General features: G+C 50.7%; 1 protein-coding gene across 1 annotated transcript in view; it reads left to right on the forward strand.

Annotated features, from left to right (window-relative positions):
- Positions 1-1,496: 1,496 nt before the first annotated feature.
- ITGB5 (integrin subunit beta 5) overlaps positions 1,497-18,533 on the forward strand; it is a 114,715-nt gene continuing 97,678 nt past the window's right edge. The window contains exons 1-2 of the mRNA XM_007449681.1: positions 1,497-1,611; positions 10,580-10,665. Coding sequence (XP_007449743.1) covers positions 1,542-1,611; positions 10,580-10,665 — 156 coding nt within the window. The 5' untranslated portion in view covers positions 1,497-1,541. The remainder of the gene's footprint in view (positions 1,612-10,579; positions 10,666-18,533) is intronic.

The following is an 18,533-nucleotide window of genomic DNA, read 5'->3' on the forward strand; positions in this document are numbered from 1 at the left end:
CTGACAGTAGGGCACCACCCTGGTAGAGTGTGGGGTGGGAGTGCACAGTTAAACTCCAGCTCCCTAATCTGGGCAGTTAGAACTAATTGCCCACTCAGAGGCGTCTTGCCAACGGGTTCCTGATGTGCAAAGTTCAGATCACTTTGCTCTTTACTGCTTACTGCTTCTGTTTTTAGTTGAAGCATTCTGAACTTTTGGACAATGCATCCAGCTCTGTCACTTCTCCTGGCAAGTTAACCCCTTCGTGCCTCAGTTTTCTCATCTGGATAACAGTAGGGTTGTGGGGAGGATTTCGTGAATTAACAAGGTAAGTATTTACATTTCAGTGCCTGGCTAGCTGTGTGCTTTCTGTACTGTACGTGTTAGGCATCCTACTATTATTTCCTTCTATTGGTACATGAAGGCTGCCTCTTCTCCTGCTGCCTATAAACCATTCCAGTCTTAACCCACTCATCGTGGCCCAGCCCAAGCCCACCTGGTCCTTTGCACGTGCTGTTAGGGGAAGCTCCCCACCCCCGCCCCTTAAGTCAATTTTAGAACCAGCTCAGGTGTAAAGGGTAAGGTGAAAGCCTGAGCTTCTGTTCTTCAGTTTATTTGTTCGGCTTCACGGAAACCGCCAGCGTATCGACATAAGAAAAACGCAGAATAGTGACATATTGGCCAGTCTCGAATCCGCGTAAGGGGCAAAATTTAATGAGGGAGGGAAAAGTGCGTTTTGTGTGTGCCTCCACGCCCCACGTGCCCTCACTTCCCCACAGAGCACGTCGCCTCGCCGTAACACTCGCCGGTGCCTCAGTCCCTCCGGCGAGCGCGGCTTCGGGAGGACTAGACTGCCACGGCACGATTCCCCGCTCCCCGCCCCGGACCCGCTCTCTCTCCTTAAATCCAGTAACCCCAAGTATAATCTCGGCTCGCCCGTGGAGCATGCCCCTCCCCCTTCCCGTAGCTGCTAGGGAAGCTAGGCCAGACGCTACCCCAGGATTTCGACCCCTGCCCGGGCCGCCAGGTGCGCCGGAAGCAACTTCCACCTGGACGCCCTCGGCCTCCCGTGCCGGCCGGTCCCCGGGAGGGGCGGAGCTCGGCCCGCCCCGCCTCGCCGTAAACTGACCTTGTGGCAGCCGGGCGGGGGCCGGGACGGGGAGAGAAGGGGAGGAGTAAGGAGAGGAGGAAAGTGGAGCCCCGCGGGCCGGAGGGAGGAAGAAAAGGGAAGGGGCGGAGGCGACGGGCACAGTGTACCGGCGCGCGGGGGAGCCTCAGCCCGCTGTGCGTCCCGGAGTCGGAGTCCTCCCTGCACAGAGCCGCCCGCCGGGACCGTCCCGAGCGGCGACACCCCGGGCGTCCCGGCCGGGGAGCCGGCGCAGCGGCGGCCCGGGGACTGGGCGGCAAGCGCTGCGGGAGGGATGGTGGCGGCGGGGCGCGGGCCAGCGCAGCCGCCCCCGCCTCCCGCCAGGCCGCGGCCCCAGGCCCCCCGCCCCCGCGCCCCGGCCGCACGTCCCCGCGGAGTCCGCCGCCCGCGCCGCAGCTGAGCCGGGCGCCCCACCATGCCGCGGGCCCCCGCGCCCCTGTACGCCTGCCTCCTCGGGCTCTGCAGTCTCGTGCCCCGGCTCCCAGGTAAGCCGTGCCGCTGGCGGTGCAAAGAAACTTTGTGGCGCATGGAGCCGCCCTTGGCGTCTCGGAGAGGCAGGGCCCCGGGCCGTTGTCTGAAGGTGGGAGGCATCCTCGGGGTACTCCCAGGTGGCGAGCCACTGGGGACGGCCCGGTGGGGGGCTTCCGAACTGCTTGCGCCACCCCGCGCGCTGCCCGCCGCAGCCCCGCCGGGCTGTCGTCGGCCTCCGGTCCCCTCCCGGGCGAGGAGGAGCCTTCCTGAGTAAACAGCCCTGCCCGTCTGCTGACCCAGCCCGCGAGCGCCCGCGCCCAGTGCGCGGGGAGGGACGCCGCCAGCCCCGCGTCGGGATCTGGGCTCTGCACTCCCGGCACAAAGCGGCCCTTGTGGCCGGCCGGGGGCGGCCGGGCTGCTGGGAGGCGCCGAGTGATGCCACCGGTACCCTGGTCCCGGGGAGACGAAGGGCAGCTGGAGGCGCGTGACCCGGAGTCTTCGCTGGAGCCAAAGCGTGGGGGCCAGGGCTACTCCCGAGGGCTAGTCTCCTGGAAACGCGGGTGTTCAGGCCCTCGTAGCGAATCCTACGAGTTTCACCGCGCCTAGGCCGAGCCGCCTTCCTTTAAAGATGTAACCCCCTCTTTCCTCCCCCAAGCCCTCGCATACCCGAGGGGAGACCCGTGTCCCAAACCACAGCCCCACCTGGGAACCAAGCTCCAGCTGGAACATACCGATCTGATTCCTTCTGCCTGGCTTTATCCCGGAGTTTACAAACACGCCGTGCAGCACACTCCCTTAATTCTGGAGGATTGATTCTGGAACGGAGGGCAGGGGTTGTGCAGTTGCACTCGCGCGATACTGCCCGGGCCCGGCGGCTGCGTGAGGAGCCCTCAGTTACCTGCTTTAAGTTTTCGGAGTTGGGAGGGGGCTGGATGTGGCAGTTGGGAGGCCGCAGCGGAGGGATGCTCTGTTGGGCGCTGGGGCTGCCAGGCAGTTGAGCTACCGCCATCCCATCCCCCCCCCGCCCAGACGCAGGAAGCTCCAAACTTTCTCCTTTCCCGTAGGAGATAATTGTGTTGGGGTGCTCAATTCACTTTCAAGCCCGAGATTCTTGATTGCTCTCGTGAAGCAAATGTCTGGCTGCGAAGGAGGGAAGGACTGTCCCCTGCTGTGTCTCATTTACATGAAGGCAGTGGAGGTTTCTGTCTGAGAGAGAGGAGAGGTCTAGGCAAACAAAAACTTTCTTCAGGGCCTAATTCAAACTTATTACTGTAGCAGGTTTCTTTTTTCACTCCAGAGCTTGGGGTAGATCACCGGTTTCCAAACACCCATCTGGCAATCAGTGCCCATTGCCGATGTTTTCATGAGTCCCCAGGGAAAGGCAAAGAGAAGGATGTATCCTGTGTCACACACAGGAGTATATCATTGCCAACAGCCCGCTGCTTCCCAAGGACTGTCCTTTAATTTGAAATTATGTCTTTTTAATTTTTGGTGGGAAAACTTCTTTTAATAATTTGTAATGATAATAGAGAGTAGGTTTTCATTTTGAGCAAAAGAAAAAATCTGGCAATTCTCTATACATTTTACCTTCTCTTTTTAAATCATAATGATCCTAATAATCTGTGAAATCCAAGTTTGGGAACTGCTGAAGGAGATGACTTCTTAGTTTCCTTACAGTCTGACGTTCTGATTCTAGTAAAACCTTAAATACTTCCAGTTGCAAATAATTCTTTCAATACATTATTTTCCATTTGCGTTGTGATTTCTGTTTTTCAAAGTTTGTATACATCTTTCATCTGTGTGTTTAATCCAGCAGGAAATAGACTTCTAATTTAAGGGGGCTCACTTCAAACAAGTCCCTGGCAGGCTGACAATCCCCATCCCAGGGTTATCTGCTCTCCTTATTATCCCCTTGCCAAGGGCTTCCAGACAGGACCCGAAGATATGGTCTTCCCACGTAACCAGGGAAGGGTTTCTCTGGGGTGAGGCCCTTGATCTCTGCTAAGAAGGAGGGAGGAGTGTGGCATTGATCGGGCTGCGGAACTGGAGTCATGTTTGCCATCACTGTTTATTAAAAGGAAAAAAATCAAATGTTCTTCTGGTGAATGTCCTGCACGGTAGAATGCTCGAAATCCTAGGAGAGCCCTTTATCCTATTTACTGCACTCCTCTTGGCAGCACTCCCTCCCCCCATGATTCCGTGGTCCGTTGGAATTTGGCCTTGGGTTTGCAGCCCTCCTCAGGTAACCAGGCAAAGGTTCAGAAATGCAAACAGGGGGTTTGGTGTGTCGGCTGCTGTTTACCCTAGGTATTTACACTTTAGCGCCATCATCCTTGAATTAGGGGGACTTTCAATAAAGGGGATTGAGGCAGAAGAGGGCAGGGCCTAATTAGCTCTAATTAGTATTCCTCTCCTGCTTGTTCTCCGTGCTTATTTAGCTACTGAGGCAACGGAGAATTAAAATATCTAAGTAGTTGGCAGAAGGCCCTTTGTGCCTGCCTACCCTGGTAACTACTTTTTCTCCTCCAGCCAGCTCATGGAAACATTCTGAGAAGTTTTAACATCGTGTGGGACGATTACACAGTGCTTAAATGATGGTGCCCCTTTCACGTGGCGTTGTGCAGCTGTGTTAATGGGGTGGGGTCGCTTCACAGGTATTTTCAGTTTTCAGCCTTCACAGAGGGCTGTGGTGTGTTTTCTTTCTTTCTAGTTGGAATGGGATTAATGGCCTTTATAAATGTAAAGGAACACTTTATATATAGGTGCCCATTTGTTTGTAAGGCTGCTGCTTCTGTTGAATGCAGGGTTTGATTCCTGGGCCACATGGTGACAAGTTTGCTCCCAGACAGGCCTTGACACCTCCCCTGTGGCGGATGCTTGAAGCAGGGCTGTAGACTGCCCCTCCCCACCTCCAGGCTAGTTCCCTACCCCGCTGCCCCCCAGGGTTTTTCAGAGATGGTTGCTCGTCTCTTGTAGAGTTATTCTCAACTCTCGCTCAGAGTGATCCTGTTAAAACTCAACTTAGATCGTGTCACTCTGCTTCAAACCCTCCAGTGGCTTCCGGAAGTCCTGCCAGTGTCCTGCCAGGCTCTCCATGAACGCCCCCTGCCCCCCGTGCCTCTCACCACTTCCCCTTGTGCACTTCAGTCCAGCACCGAGGGCCTTGTTGTCTTCGAGCTCAGCTGCAGGCCTTCCCTCTGCCTGGAATGCTCTCCCAGCAGATCTCTGCACGGCGGGCCTCCTCCACGCCCCCCCCCACACCCCCCAGCCTTTTCTCAGTGTCTCCAGCTCAGCCAGAGGTGCAGCATCCTGCCCCACATTCTTCCTGTCTCCTCGCCTTCCTTGATTTTTCTCCCTAGCACTTATCACCATCTAATGTACTTCCTTATCTGGCTTATTGTCCATCTTCTCTTCTGAGCATTCTGCCCCTCACCAGGACGTAAGCTCCGTGAGGGCAGGGAGCTTTGTCCGTTCTATTTGACACTGTATCCTCTGTGCCTAGGACAGTGCCTGACTCATACTTGTTGAATGAATGGATGAACACGAGTCTTGGTACTGTGTGTGTGTGTGTGTGTGTGTGAGTGTGTGTGTGTTGGAGGCGGAGTGTCCCATCCTCACCTCCTTGCCTCCTTCTACAACTAGCTTCGAGGTCAGGGACTATGCATGTAACTTATTAGGAGGAAACATTCATCGTGTGAGGGAGAGAACTCATTTGAGTGTGTCAAGATTTTTTGAGCTGGAATCTGTGATAGAGGCCATTTAGTCCACCCCTGGAATTGTTTGCAGGAAGATGCTGAGGCCAGGAAAGGTTAAATGACTTGTAGCCAATAAGTGACAGAACAAGTACTTGGATCTTTCGTGCCAGGAAAGCCTTTTCCTCAACCCATGACTCCAGCCCTAATGTCCCGTCCTCTGTGAAGCCTTGTCTGCATCCCTCAGATGGAGCAGAGCTGGCCTCTCCTTCCCTTGCTCTCATAGCATATTCTGTCTGTTAAGAGAGACTGGGGGCTGCCTCATCTGCTACATGGTGAATTGCCGGGTCTCACTTACCTTTAGGTCCCTGATACGGACACAATGATTGGTACTCAGTTGAGTCCTCCCCGCCTGGCCACTCCTACCATGGTTTCAATGACCTTAAAAACAAAACCCTCAACTTTCTAAACATGTAAAACAATTTTAGTTACAGAAAAATTGAGAAGGTAGTATAGAGAGTTCCCATATGCCCCACTTCCAGTTTTGCCTATTATTTACATCTTGCATTCATATGGCATATTTGTTACAATTAATGAACCACATCAATATGTTACTATTAACGAAAATCCAGGGCTCCTTAGTTGCAGCATGTGGGATCTAGCTCCCCGACCAGGGATCAAATCCACATCCCCTGCATTGGAAGGCAGATTCTTAACCACTGTGCCACGAGGGAAGTCCCCAGTTGTCTTTTTAAAAATAAATTTTTGAATAGGTAATATATTCACATACTTTTTTAAAGCATAACAAGTGTAAGATGAGAGATCTCTTTTCCATTCTTGTTGCCCGTTAGTCTGGGACATTGCCCGGACCCCCTTCCCTGCTCAGACCATCCCTGTCAGTTTCTTATGGATCCATAGTGTTTTCTGTACATTTATTACAAATCTCCCTCCCCCAGTTTTATTGAAAGGCAGCACTAAACACACTGTTCTGTACCTTGCCTTTTCTGTTAACTTAGCGATAAGTATATCCGAGTGAGCTTCATATCAGTATGCAGGGAATAGGGAGCATGCACATTCTTTTTTAAAGCCACGTAGTATTCTAGTATTTGAATTGGTGTTTTAAAAAAAACAAGTCATATCTGTAAAGCTGATGTCGCGTGTTTTTGCAGATATCTGCTGTTCAGAAAGGCAGTAAAGATATAAACAAGACAGATCCTTCCTAGGGTGTATTTACACTTCATGGTAACATCTTTAGACTGATGACTCTTTAATTGCTAGAATCAGCACTGGAAAGACTTTGTCACACTTGGGGGTTGTGGTTCAGGGCATGGGAAGAGGCACTCCAGTGCCTTACCACTTCCCCCCCCCACCCCGAACAAGAATGATGAAATGTTTTTATTTTCTGTTGTCTTGAAAACAATGAGTAAAATGTAATTCGGGATTGTGTTTCTCTCACCTAGCTGGAGGAGGGTGCAGGCAGGAAGGGATGGATTAGGAGAAACATTTCACGCATCTTGAAGGAAGAATTGGCCGGACATGGCGGCTGCCTGGATATGACTGATGACAGGCAAGGATGAGTCAATGAGTTTGGGAAGGAGACAGTGTTTTCAGATGATGGTTTGCAGTAAACCCCTGGCTTCAGAGACATTAAGGGCTGCAGGCAGTTGACATTGAGCTGGAATGGTCACTGTGTAAACAGTAACCAAGAAAAGTTGTGGCCACTGTCTGGGCTGCTAGCATCTATTACCATGACCTAGACACAACACTCTGACATTTGTGAACTGCAGCTGTTTAACGTTTTTTTCATTGCTTCCTTCCTTTCGAAATGCTATTGGTGCCAAGTGACTCATCCAGCCAAATCTAAGCTTACTGAAATATTAATAGGTGGAAAGAGGAGAGATGCCAGAGGGAGTAAGGCTGGCACTGTGGCTCATATCAGCACACAGTCTATGCTTCTGGTTCCCTGAGTTCCTGGCTGCTACCTGGTCCCTGGCAGACTGTGAGCTCCTGGGGAGCAAGGCCTGGGTCATTCATCTCTGTATCTCTAGCATCCCCTAGTCCAGTGCTTGGCGTTTGGGACATTCTTAGAACAGCGTTCCTTGAATTTTAATGTGTCCCAACAGCAACCTAATTTTATTTTTATATTTAAAATAAATTTTTAATTTTTATACGATTTTTAAAGGTTACTTTCCATTTACAGTTACTACAAATTATAGCAATGTGATTTTAGAGGAATCATTTTGAGTGCAGGGAAACTACTATATTGCATGTGAATATGTAAGAGTAACAGAAACAATTAAGGATGACAAATATTTTATAGTTGTTCAGTATGTTTTCATACCAGATGCCTGTCACATCCTTGGAGCCTCTTCAGGATTATATCCAAGGTCTTTCAGGCTGACAAAGCAGAAGACCAGAGCCCAGTCTGATATGGGTCAGAACGGAGGAGCCCTTAATGCTGTGAACCTGAGACCCCCGACCCAAGGTCCCAGAGCTCAGTGATGAGGCCCTGGTATTTAGAAAGTGGTGTTTGTGAATTTATGTTGATTAGGGCAGAGACATACATGAGACATCCAATCTCAAATTCCTTTCTGACTGAGGGCCTGTTGGACTTCTCTCCTCCGGAGGACCCTGGAGCTCACTGGTCACATGGCCTGCGTCTGGGATGGTGCAGGGATCCCCAGGCAGGTACCCTATGTGGGCACTTGCCGACCAGTGCCCCTTCTGACCTCTTACTTGTAGACTGGGCTCCTTCTTTCAAGTCACTCTTGTTTTCTCATGTTTTCAGCTGTAAAATGAGGTGACTTGACGAGCTCATGCTAAAGCATTTCTAGCTCCAGGGTTCTGCAATTCCATTATTTTTATAGAAATGATTTTATACATCAAAGCAAATGACATGCCACAAGGGCCTGAGTGTGTATTTGATAAGGTTGAGGAGAGCAGAAGAAAAGTCACTTGCATTCTAGTTTTGATTTTTTTCACCCCCTCAGGTAGTGGTTTCTGACAGGTAAGGAGGTTTTTTTTTTTTTTTTTTCCAGTTATCCACATCTATTTATTTAATGTCAATACTTCAAGCTAAGTATTCTGGGGAATATTTTTTTTTAATTGAAGTGTAGTTGATTTACAATGTTGTGTTTATTTCTGCTGTACAGCAAAGTGACTCAGGTAAGGAGATTAGACCAAAACATGGAACTGGCATTTTGAAACTTTTCCTGCCATCATTCTCTTTTTTAAAAGCCTTTTATATTTTATTATATTTTGTTTTATTTTATTTATTTATTTATTATCCCTCCCCTCTCCCCTTATCCCTCGGTAACTATAAGTTTATTTTCTACATCTGTAACTCGATTTCTGTTTTGTAGATAAGTTCATTTGTAGCCTTTTTTTAGATTCCACATATAAGCGATATCATATGATATTTGTCTTTCTCTGTCTGACTTACTTTACTCAGTATGACAATCTCTAGGATCATCCATGTTGCTGCAAATGGCATTATTTAAAAGGTGTTTTAAAAAGTGCCTATCTGAAAGTCTCCAAGTGAGTGGATTCATTTTAAAATGAGAAAGGAGGTTGTCAAGGCAGGCAGGAGGCAGGCAAGCCCAACTTCCCCGTGGGCTGGATTCTAAGACCTTCTTGGTGAGTGTTTGGGACCCGGAAAGGATTCCTGAGATGAGGCATGCACGGTGGTTGGTCCCAGCTTGTTTCTTCTGGAAAATGTGTTCTGAGTCCAGTACTGCACCCAGGAGGTCCTGCTGTAGGCCTGGCAGTGAGATTGTGGTCCCCCATCTCCAGGGGTATGAGGCGGGGGTCCCAACAGGGCGATGGCTGGGGAAAACCATCATTCTCGCCCTCTGTGGGCTCCCAAAGCTGCCCTGCCTTTCTTCCTAGCACCTCAGGTTCCATCCCAGCTGCCATTCTTATCCCAAATGGTGTTTGTTCCCTCTAGTGTGGGGTGACACAGTGCAGCTTCCTGCGTCACCCAATTTCTGTGGATTTTTACTGCTAGTGACAAAGAAGAAGCAGAGAGTTAAAATTAGCAAATTAGGGAAATGTTACAGTTTGAAGGTGTCTTACAGCCAATATTGTCTTGTTGTTTTGTGGAGCTATAGGGAATAGTCTCCGCCTCCCGGTGTTTTCTCCCCCGCTGTCTCTTGTTAATCTCACTGACTCTTTGTTTTCCCCCTTTATGGTCTGAGCCCTTCTTCCTAGGCCTGGTGGCCCTGGATTTTTCTTTTTTCTATTTATCTGCTGTGCCCCAAGGCAATAACCAGAAGAGACCAGTGGGTCTGTTAGTGCTGTGAGGACCAAATAAAGTTATTTCTATTCAGAGAAAAACCAGCCAGTTCTGCTCTTGGTCAAAAGAAATCTGTCAGGGATGTTTCAGAAAGGAAGAAAAAGAACTGGATGCTCAGTTTCACCAAGAATGTCTTTGCTGTTGGCGGTGGGAGCTGGAGGGGGGGTAGAGTGAGGTAGGGAGGTGGGCGGGCAGAGGGGACAAGGGCTTTAACCTCAGTACCACAGTTGAGCCCGCCTCGGGAGGCCCCTGCCCAGATGAACGGCACAGGGACAGGGGGTGGAGGAGGTACTGGCCTGGGCTTGAAATAAGTGACATTTATAGCAATAAAGAAGTTTCCTTCTAATCGTAGTTTCTGATTTTATTTAAAAATCAGGGATGGATTTTGAATTTGATCAAATGCCTTTTTATTACCTCCTGAGGTGGTATGTTTTTTTCTTACTTGACCTACTAGTAGATATATTGAATTAATGGATTTCCCATATCTTAAGCTGACATTGTGTTCCTGGGATGTATTCTTCTTTAGGGGCTGTGCCGGCTTCTTCTGGTACACCGTGGACTTGATGTGACAGCACCTGATTTAGGATTTTCTTATGCCTGAAGGAGATCGATCGGGTTTTTTTGTTTTCTTTCCTTTTTGTACTATTTTTGTCATTTTGGCTGGACTAAGTGTAAAGGGGCCTTGTTTCCCCTCAGTGAGGCAGGACCTGCTGTGCTACGGGAGAAGGCAGTGGGAACGAAGTGGGTGCGGCAGAAGGAATGGGAGTTGCTAACACAAGTGTGCACGTGGTGGGTGCTTCAAAAACTGTCAGTCTTTAGCTTTGGCCAGTGAGCCTTCACCTGCAGTTAGCACAGGGGCCTTGCACTCCTCAGCCTCACGGAGGTCCCCTGTTAAAAAAAAAAAGGAAGTGACTCCTCCTCCCACCCCATTCAAAAGCCTCATTAATAGAGATTACGGCCAGAAACTAATTGGTGCATCTTTATCTTTCTTTGAAGGTCTCAACATATGCACTAGTGGAAGTGCCACCTCGTGTGAAGAATGTCTGCTAATCCACCCAAAATGTGCCTGGTGCTCCAAAGAGGTATGTGGGTGGGGGAGGGGAGGAGTGCTGTGGGGGGTGGGGGAGGGGTGGGGGAGGGCGTGGGCTGCACCACAGCACACAAGTTGACTGTGCCAAAAGTGTGCAGATTCTGCGAGTTGCCTCTTCCTCTTTCTCCCAAGGCGATGACTAAAAGAAAAGCTGCATTTTTATAAGTTGGGTCTCTAGGTAGTGTTGAATGTTTTAATCCTGTTTTGCGGAAGCAAGGTCTTCCTTCCCTTTTGTGGGGGAACCAGTTATGACTCTTGTATATAGTTTTCTGCAATTTGGTAAAAGACCTGAGCTTGGGAAGTGAGTCTGTTGCATAACAGTTTAAAACATGCCTGGATGGGTGACCTGTTGGTGGACGCCAGTCATTGTGGAGTTGGCTTATCTGAGGATGAATAATATGAACTGCCCTCTGTGAAATGATTTTATTTGAAAACAGTGGCTGCCGTTTCTTCAAACCCTATAGGAAGGGATGTAAGTTTGGGGTGGTGATAGGCATATTGCTATCGTAAAGCAATACAAATACCAGTGCTTGGTGGGCTCATCCGGAAATATTCAATTTCTAACCCTCCTGTCTTGGGGGAAATTTCTGGGTCACTTTTCTAAACTGTGGTTAGAACCATGGAGCACAAATCCTCTCTGCACTAGTACACCATTAAAGTTATTTTTAAAAGAACCCAAGATTTTGCCATTTGGGCTGCCTCAGCCTCTGCAATTCAGTGTACGTACCTGTCAGGAGGACCAAGGATGGCTCCTGGTAGGCCAGACCTCTTCGCCATGATGCGGCTTCAGAAGTCTAGGGACTCCTTTAGCCTATGATGGCTAAAAACAATCGTGTGGGGACCCCCTACTAGATGCCACACACTTCGTATATCGTATCTCTAATCCGCACAACAGCTCTGTCGGGTGGGTGGCAATACACCCGTTTTACTGATGAAAATCTCAGTCTCAGAGAGGTGAAGTGACTGTTTCAAGGCCACACCATGTTCCAGAGCTAGGGTTTGAGTCTGGCTTCCTGGACTTCTGAGCCCAGGCTCTCTCTTCTAGGCTACACTGCCTCTTCCTTGTGACTATTCTAGAATTTTTTCTAGTAGAGAGTAAGATTACTAAACAAGCTGCTTTGAGAGAGGACTCTTCCCAACATATGAACCCCTCGTATTTGTGCTTAATTGTACTGTGTTATCAACTTTCTTTAAAACCTTTCACTGGTTCCTTATGACCTGCATAACAAATCCAAGTTCTGTAGCCCCTGCCTGCCTCCCCACCTTCATCCCTTGCTTGCCCCCAACACTTTAGCCCCAGGGAATGACTCGAAGGTCCCCAGAGTCCTGACTGATGAACACCCTCATGGTTTTCCCTGTGCTGGCTGCTTCTCCTGCAGGGCCTTCCCGGCTTTCCCCTCCTTTCCCTGACCAACACCTTGTCTTCAGTTTTCAAGAGTTAGTTCAAGGGCTTCCCTGGTGGCACAGTGGTTAAGAATCCTCCTGCCAATGCAGGGGACATGGGTTCGAGCCCTGGTCCAGGAAGATCCCACATGCCATGGAGCAACCAAGCCCGTGCGCCACAACTACTGAACCCGTGCGCCACAACTACTGAAGCCCACGTGCCCAGAGCCCGTGCTCCACAACAAGAGAAGTCACCACACTGAGAAGCCTGTGCACCTCAACGAAGAGTAGCCCCTGCTCACTTCAACTAGAGAAAGCCTGCGCGCAGCAATGAAGACCCAACACAGCCAAAAATTAAAAAAAAAAGAAAAAGTTAGTTCAAGACTCATCTACTCCATGAAAACTTCCATGGTTTTCCCCCAGACACATCTGTCTGTCCACCCAACCATCTATCCATCCATCTGTCCACCCAACCATCTATCCATCCATCTGTCCAACCATCCATCTGTCCATCTATCCATCCATCATCCATCCATCTGAAATTAGAATGTAAGCTCCCTCCACCAGAATGTTATGGCAGTGGTTTTATCTGGTTTCTTCACTGCTGGATCCCCCACACCCTGACTGGTGCCTGGCACATAGTAGTTGCTCAGTAAGGCTGATGGAAGGATTTCACTGAGTGGCTGTTTATTACGTGTCTGCACGTACAGGCCACGACCACCTCTTTGTCTCCCCTGTAGTCTGTCCTCCTTCTGTCGCACTTATAGCCTCTTATTCTGTGCATTTGTTTTCATGCCTGCTTCCAATTAAATCATCATCTCCTTGAGAATCTTTGTCTTATTCATCTTCAGATCTGGCCAAGAATCTGGCAGGAATTCATGTTTGATAAAAGAAGCCTGCTAAAAAGACATGGAGTTAGAAAACGAAAGTTTAAATCTCAGTTTTACCATGATTTATTGTCACTTTCTTGGTATGTAAAATGAAGATGACAGTTCTCACCCTGCAGCATTTTGGGAGTACAAAATTAGATCAGTTCACGAGAGGGCTTGTGGATGGGACTGCTAAGTAACCAAGCCTCCTGAACCTTGTCATCTACGGATATTTTCTAGTGGAATGTGGGCAGTGGGGTCAGGAAGCCGGGCTGCATTGTCTACTTTAGGTCTCTTCCGTTCCTGTGCTGGTACTTCCCAAGTCTGACGTCCCGATGCTGGTAGTGACTGATGTTATCTCGCGGAGCATATCGTTGTCCTGGCCCACACCTGGGTTCCCTCTGTGCTTGTAGCCTCAGTCTCGGCTGAAGAACCTCCTGTGATGCCTGCACGGGAAGGTGGCTTCCCATCCTCTTGGGAGGTGAACTTTCCCCATGGCCTGAGTGTGTTTCAGAGAGCTGGGTTTGGGGCATTCAGGAATAGTTTTGATCAACCCCTGCCTCTTAGCAAGACAGGATAAATGTGGCCGAGTGCCTTAACAGTGAATCCTGGGACATCAGCACAGAAGTGAGGTTTCTGCCAAGAGCACACGATGTGTGTGCGCTGGAGGGCCGGTGCCGAGTGGAGGGCCAGGTCCCTAACTAGTGTGTTCCCGTGGATGCTGATCCGCCGCCAGCCCTATGGCTGCATACCACCACAGATTAACCCCTGAACGCATTCGTCAGGAGCCCGCTGCTCCAGATCCCACAATGGCTTCCTTATTTATTTGGGGTGGGGGTGGGGACGTCTTACTCTGCATTTAATACTGCTTGTAGCCTAATTCCATCTCCTCTCCCTAGTCCCCCTTCCCGTCACTGTATTCTCCCACAGGTGTGGCGTTTGAGCCAGCCAGTGCCCCCCCCCCTCCCGCCCCCGTCTCCACACTTAATGCTGGTTCTGTCTGCCTGGGTCTGCTGCATGGCCCCGTTAACCTGGCTCTCCTGTCTTCATTTTCTAACTGTGGCTTCATTTTCCCTGGTGGCTTTAGACAAGGGGTCCCCAAGCTCTGAGCCACGGACTGGTACTGGTCTGTGGCCTATTAGCAAGGAACCTGGCCGCACAGCAGGAGGTGAGCGGCGGGCCAGCGAGCGAAGCTTCATCTGTGGCTCCCCATCGCTCGCATTACCGCCTGAGCCATCCCCCCGACCCCGACCCCTGTCCATGGAAAAATTGTCTTCCATGAAACCGGTCCCTGGTGCCAAAAAGACTGGGGACCGCTGCTTTATTTATTTTTTTAATGTGTTTGGGGATTTAAAAAAATTTTTATTTATTTTTGGCTGCGTTGGGTCTTCGTTGCCGCGTGCAGGCTTTCTCTAGTTGCAGTGAGCGGGGGCTACTCTTTGTTGTGGTGTGCGGGCTTCTCATTGCGGTGGCTTCTCTTGTTGCGGAGCACGGGCTCTAGGTGTGTGGGCTTCAGTAGTTGCTGCACGCGGGCTCAGTAGTTGTGGCACATGGGCCCTAGAGCGCACGGGCTTCAGCAGTTGCAGCGCATGGGCTCAGTCTTGGTGCATGGGCTGAGTTGCTCCGCGGCATGTGGAATCTTCCCGGATCAGGGCTCGAACTGTGTCCCTTGCTTTGGCAGGCTGATTCTTAACCACTGTGCCACCAGGGAAATCCCGACACCTTTGCTTTAGACCTTACCCTCTGGCTTCAAGACCAGAGTTGCCAGACTCTCCCTTACCCTAGACGAGGATGTGGAGGGGATGCTGTTACCACACAGCTCAGCCCCTGTCTCCTGTCCTTCGTCAACAGCCCTGGGCTGTTCTCGGCCAGCTTGAACACTCCCTGTGCTGTTTGTACTGCATGGCGTAAAACATACAGCAAACTCCGGCAGCTTATTATCTATTTTGTCCTTCACTTTTTATAAGTAGACATTGGTCTCTGCTCTAAGAGAGTAAGTTTCACAACCCAGCTAGCTGTGAAGAGACGTGTGCGGGGAAGAATGTGTGTGAATGCTTTTATGGCAAGGCCTCGGGACAGCCTATGTTATTTCCACTCACATTTTCTCACCTAAAACCAGTTACATCCCTCAGCCTAAGTGCAGTAGGAGCTGGGAGACTTAGTCTAGCTGTGTGCTGGGGAGGAAGAGGGAAGGGTCTTTGTGGACCAGCAGCCTGTGCCGGGGGCAGGGAGGCCAGCGTGCTGGACAGAGGACAAGGTTTGGGGAGAAGTGGGCAGGGCCAAAGGACTGGTGTGTGGTCCCCCCGGCCTCGCACGGAAAGCAGGGTTGTGGGAGCCCCGGTGGAGGCAGAGGCAGACAGGGCGATGGCACTCAGGGTTGGGGGCGAAGGAGGCTCTTGAGGTGTGAAAGTGAGCCAGCCTGAGGCCATGTTGCCGTGAGCGGTCCAGGCTGCTGTGAAACCAGAGGGAGAAGGGCCGGACAGGCACGGCTACCCTGTGGAATCCCGTGGGACAAGAACAGGGAAGCCTGGGGCGCTTGGATGGTGGATATAGGGGCAGACGTGGCAGGAGATGGGGAACCTGGGCCGCGGGGAAGGGTCTTTGCCTTGGAGGTGGACGTGGAGAGAAGGAATGAAGGGGTCAGTAGGACTGGAGGTGGGAATGTGAGGAAGGAGACAGAGTAGAGGCTGGGAAGCAAGACCGGCCGCCTGGGTCTCCTGGGAGATTACCGTGGTGGGGAAAGGAGAGGGAGGGCGCATGACCTGTAGTCTCCTTTGAGCTGGGAAGGAATGAAAGACGTAAGCGTCCGCCCCAGCTCACAAGAAAATACAGATCTATGAGAGAACATCTCTTTGCGGTCCTGAAGGGAAGCATCTCGGCCTGCTGCAGGTGCTCCGTGAACATCTGTCCAGTGCATTACGTGAGCTGAGCGGAAGCTGACGGGGATTTCCCCCTCCCCCAGGCAGGCAGGCCACGTGGGGGTGTGTTGATGGTGCACAGAGTTCAGTTTGTCATCCCTTAACCTTCTGCTCCCCTCCCCCGCCCCCTAATCCGCAAGGGCTCCATCCGAGCCAGGGCCCCATCCGAGCCAGGGCCCCATCCGAGCCAGGGCCAAAGCACAGAAAGCTGCCGGCTCCGTGCCTCTGCCCGGCTCTGCCTGTTCACCAGTTTGCGGCTTCTTCCCCCTCATCCCAGGAGCCGGCAGTCTGCCCCCTTTCCTGCCTGGGCTCCTCTTGCCCCAGGCCCGCAGTTTCTCAACTCTTCCACCCTGCTGTTCGTGTCTGCAGCAGGCAGCGAAGCGCACAGAGGATGTGATGACCAGAGGGGCGCAGGCGGGACAAACCGAGTGCCCTGGCCACGGCGCTGGACAGCAGAGAGCCCGCTGAGCGCTGGCCTTGGGTGCAGGAGGGAGGGTTTTTATTAACAAAACGTAGGGGAGTTAAGTGTACAGTGAACAGTAGACCTCATTATATCCTCCGTGTAATAGGCGATGGAGGGAGCAGAGAGGGCCAGGTTGTAACAACTCCGAGCGAGCGCCAGTGTTGGAACAAAGTAAAAGCCATCTAAATTTGGAACGCCTCCCTTTTCTTTCTTGTATTATTACCGCTTAGTGACTGAAAGCCCTGAAAGGTATTTCAGGTTCCAGTGTGCATTCTGTTGCTTCTCTTGGTAATTTGCCTGTCATGTAGTTACCCTTCCCTCGTGAGCCCTTTGGAGGGTTCCTGACAGCGTTTCTGCAGACCATGGACAGATGCTTCCTTCACGAACTGAAACCTCTTCTGGCACAGAGCTGTAAGCACCTGTGAGCATTTGAGCTGCCCCATGAGAGCGCATCCTGAAAGTAGTTTCCATTTTTCTGTGTTGAGATGAAGACTCATACCTGTTTTTCTGCATCAAGTGGATACTTATCCTCCAAGTTTGATAGGTGGCAGGGAGAGCTCAACACCTGGGGCGGCAAGGAAATACTAAATTCAGAGGGATGGAGTTTGGGGGCCCAGAGTTAGTTTCCCGCTCCGGAATTCAGCCGTGACCTTGGCTGAGAAGGGAGGCAGATGATGCAGAGAACACTGAGCTTACTTCCAGAAAGCTGAGGCCAGAGGAACTTAAACTTCTCAGGTGAACATACGCATGAACTTAGGTGTGTGGGCTTCTGATTCCTCATCTGTAGAAGTGAGGGCCTGGCACCAGGTGATGGATCCAAGGTCCCTTCCCCCTGGAACTTGCTGTGTTCTGACACCTGGCAGAGGGTCAGGTGTCAGGTCTCTGGGATCTGAAGGCTCTTAGCACATCAGACTTCAGGATGTCACTCATGAGAGGAGGATTTTCTCAATCACGAGTCTTCCTTTCCTCCAAGGGTTTATAATTTGGGGCATCTGCATTCACTGAATCCGAAGCTTGGAAATGGTGGTATGGAGGCATTGTCTTTATTTATAACATGTGTGTACCTGGAAGGTCATAACTGTCACAATATATGCCCCTGGTCTTTGTGGTTTTGGTTTCCTCTCTTTAAATATGCATCCATCCTTATTCAAAATTCAAATATCTAGAGAGGAGCTAGAGGAGGGGAGTAGAGGAAAAGCCCTTGGGCTGGTGGGGTTACCATTCCCTGCGGGGTCTGCAGCGCTCTCTGTCCCTTTCTTGGGCAGCAAGAGCCTATGCTAGAAGTCAGTCATGGCTATTTTCAGACTGCATGCCGGAGAGACCTTCAGCTATTGTGGGCATCCTTGATTGATGTCCAGATAGCTGCCTTATTCTCAGAAGGTTCTCCAGACTTCCATGCCCAGAGGTGCCTCAGCCAGTGTCTTTGAGGCCCTAAAGGTCTGGGATGGTGACAGGACTCAAAGGTTCTCAAGCACATCAGTGAAATCACTGGGGCTTCCCCAAGTAGCAAGCAACTGAACTCTGAAACGGGAGGTTGACAAACCTGATAGAAATGGATGGCCCTGAGGCCAAGTCTGAGTTTGGTATGAGTGCCATAGTAGGCTGTCCCTTGCTGCCTGTGACGCTGGAGCTGCTGAGAAGTGGGCCCCCTGTACTGTCACATTGCTGACGTGGTAGGCACTTCTGAAGTCATCCTGCAACTGGCAGTTTTAATGTTCTCAGTGGTGGTTCTCGCGCTGGCAGCTGGGTGACAGGAGTTCACGGTCTTTCCTGCTGGTGCAGCAAACTTCACGGAAGCCACGTGCATTGGAGTGGAGGGTTGCCACCACCTTGAAGAATGTTACTAAGGAGAATGAAGGGAAAGCTATTACCAATGAGGGGCATGAAGAGGGCTTTGCTCCTATCATCCTAGAGAATAAAGAAGCCCCAGAGCACAATCAGGAAAGCCAGCTGCACAAACAAGGTTGTAATCGGCACTCTGTGGCTGCCTCTCAGGGTTTGGGAAGCATGTCCTGGACTTCAAGTCTCCTGAGGAGCCCAGCAGGTACATCTTCCCTGAGCAGCAGGTGGCCCTGTGCAAGTCCTCCCTCAGGGACTGGTACTGTCTATCAAAAACGGCCTTTGAGCAGATTGACTGGGAAGCTTGGACGAAGTTCATTGCTGGTGAAGGTGTCCAGGCATTAGGACATGATTTTTTTTTTTTTTTTTTTTTTTTTTTTTTTTTTTT

This window comes from Lipotes vexillifer, unplaced genomic scaffold, assembly GCF_000442215.2.
Source record: "Lipotes vexillifer unplaced genomic scaffold, Lipotes_vexillifer_v1.1 scaffold1378, whole genome shotgun sequence".
Lineage (NCBI taxonomy): Eukaryota > Metazoa > Chordata > Mammalia > Artiodactyla > Lipotidae > Lipotes > Lipotes vexillifer.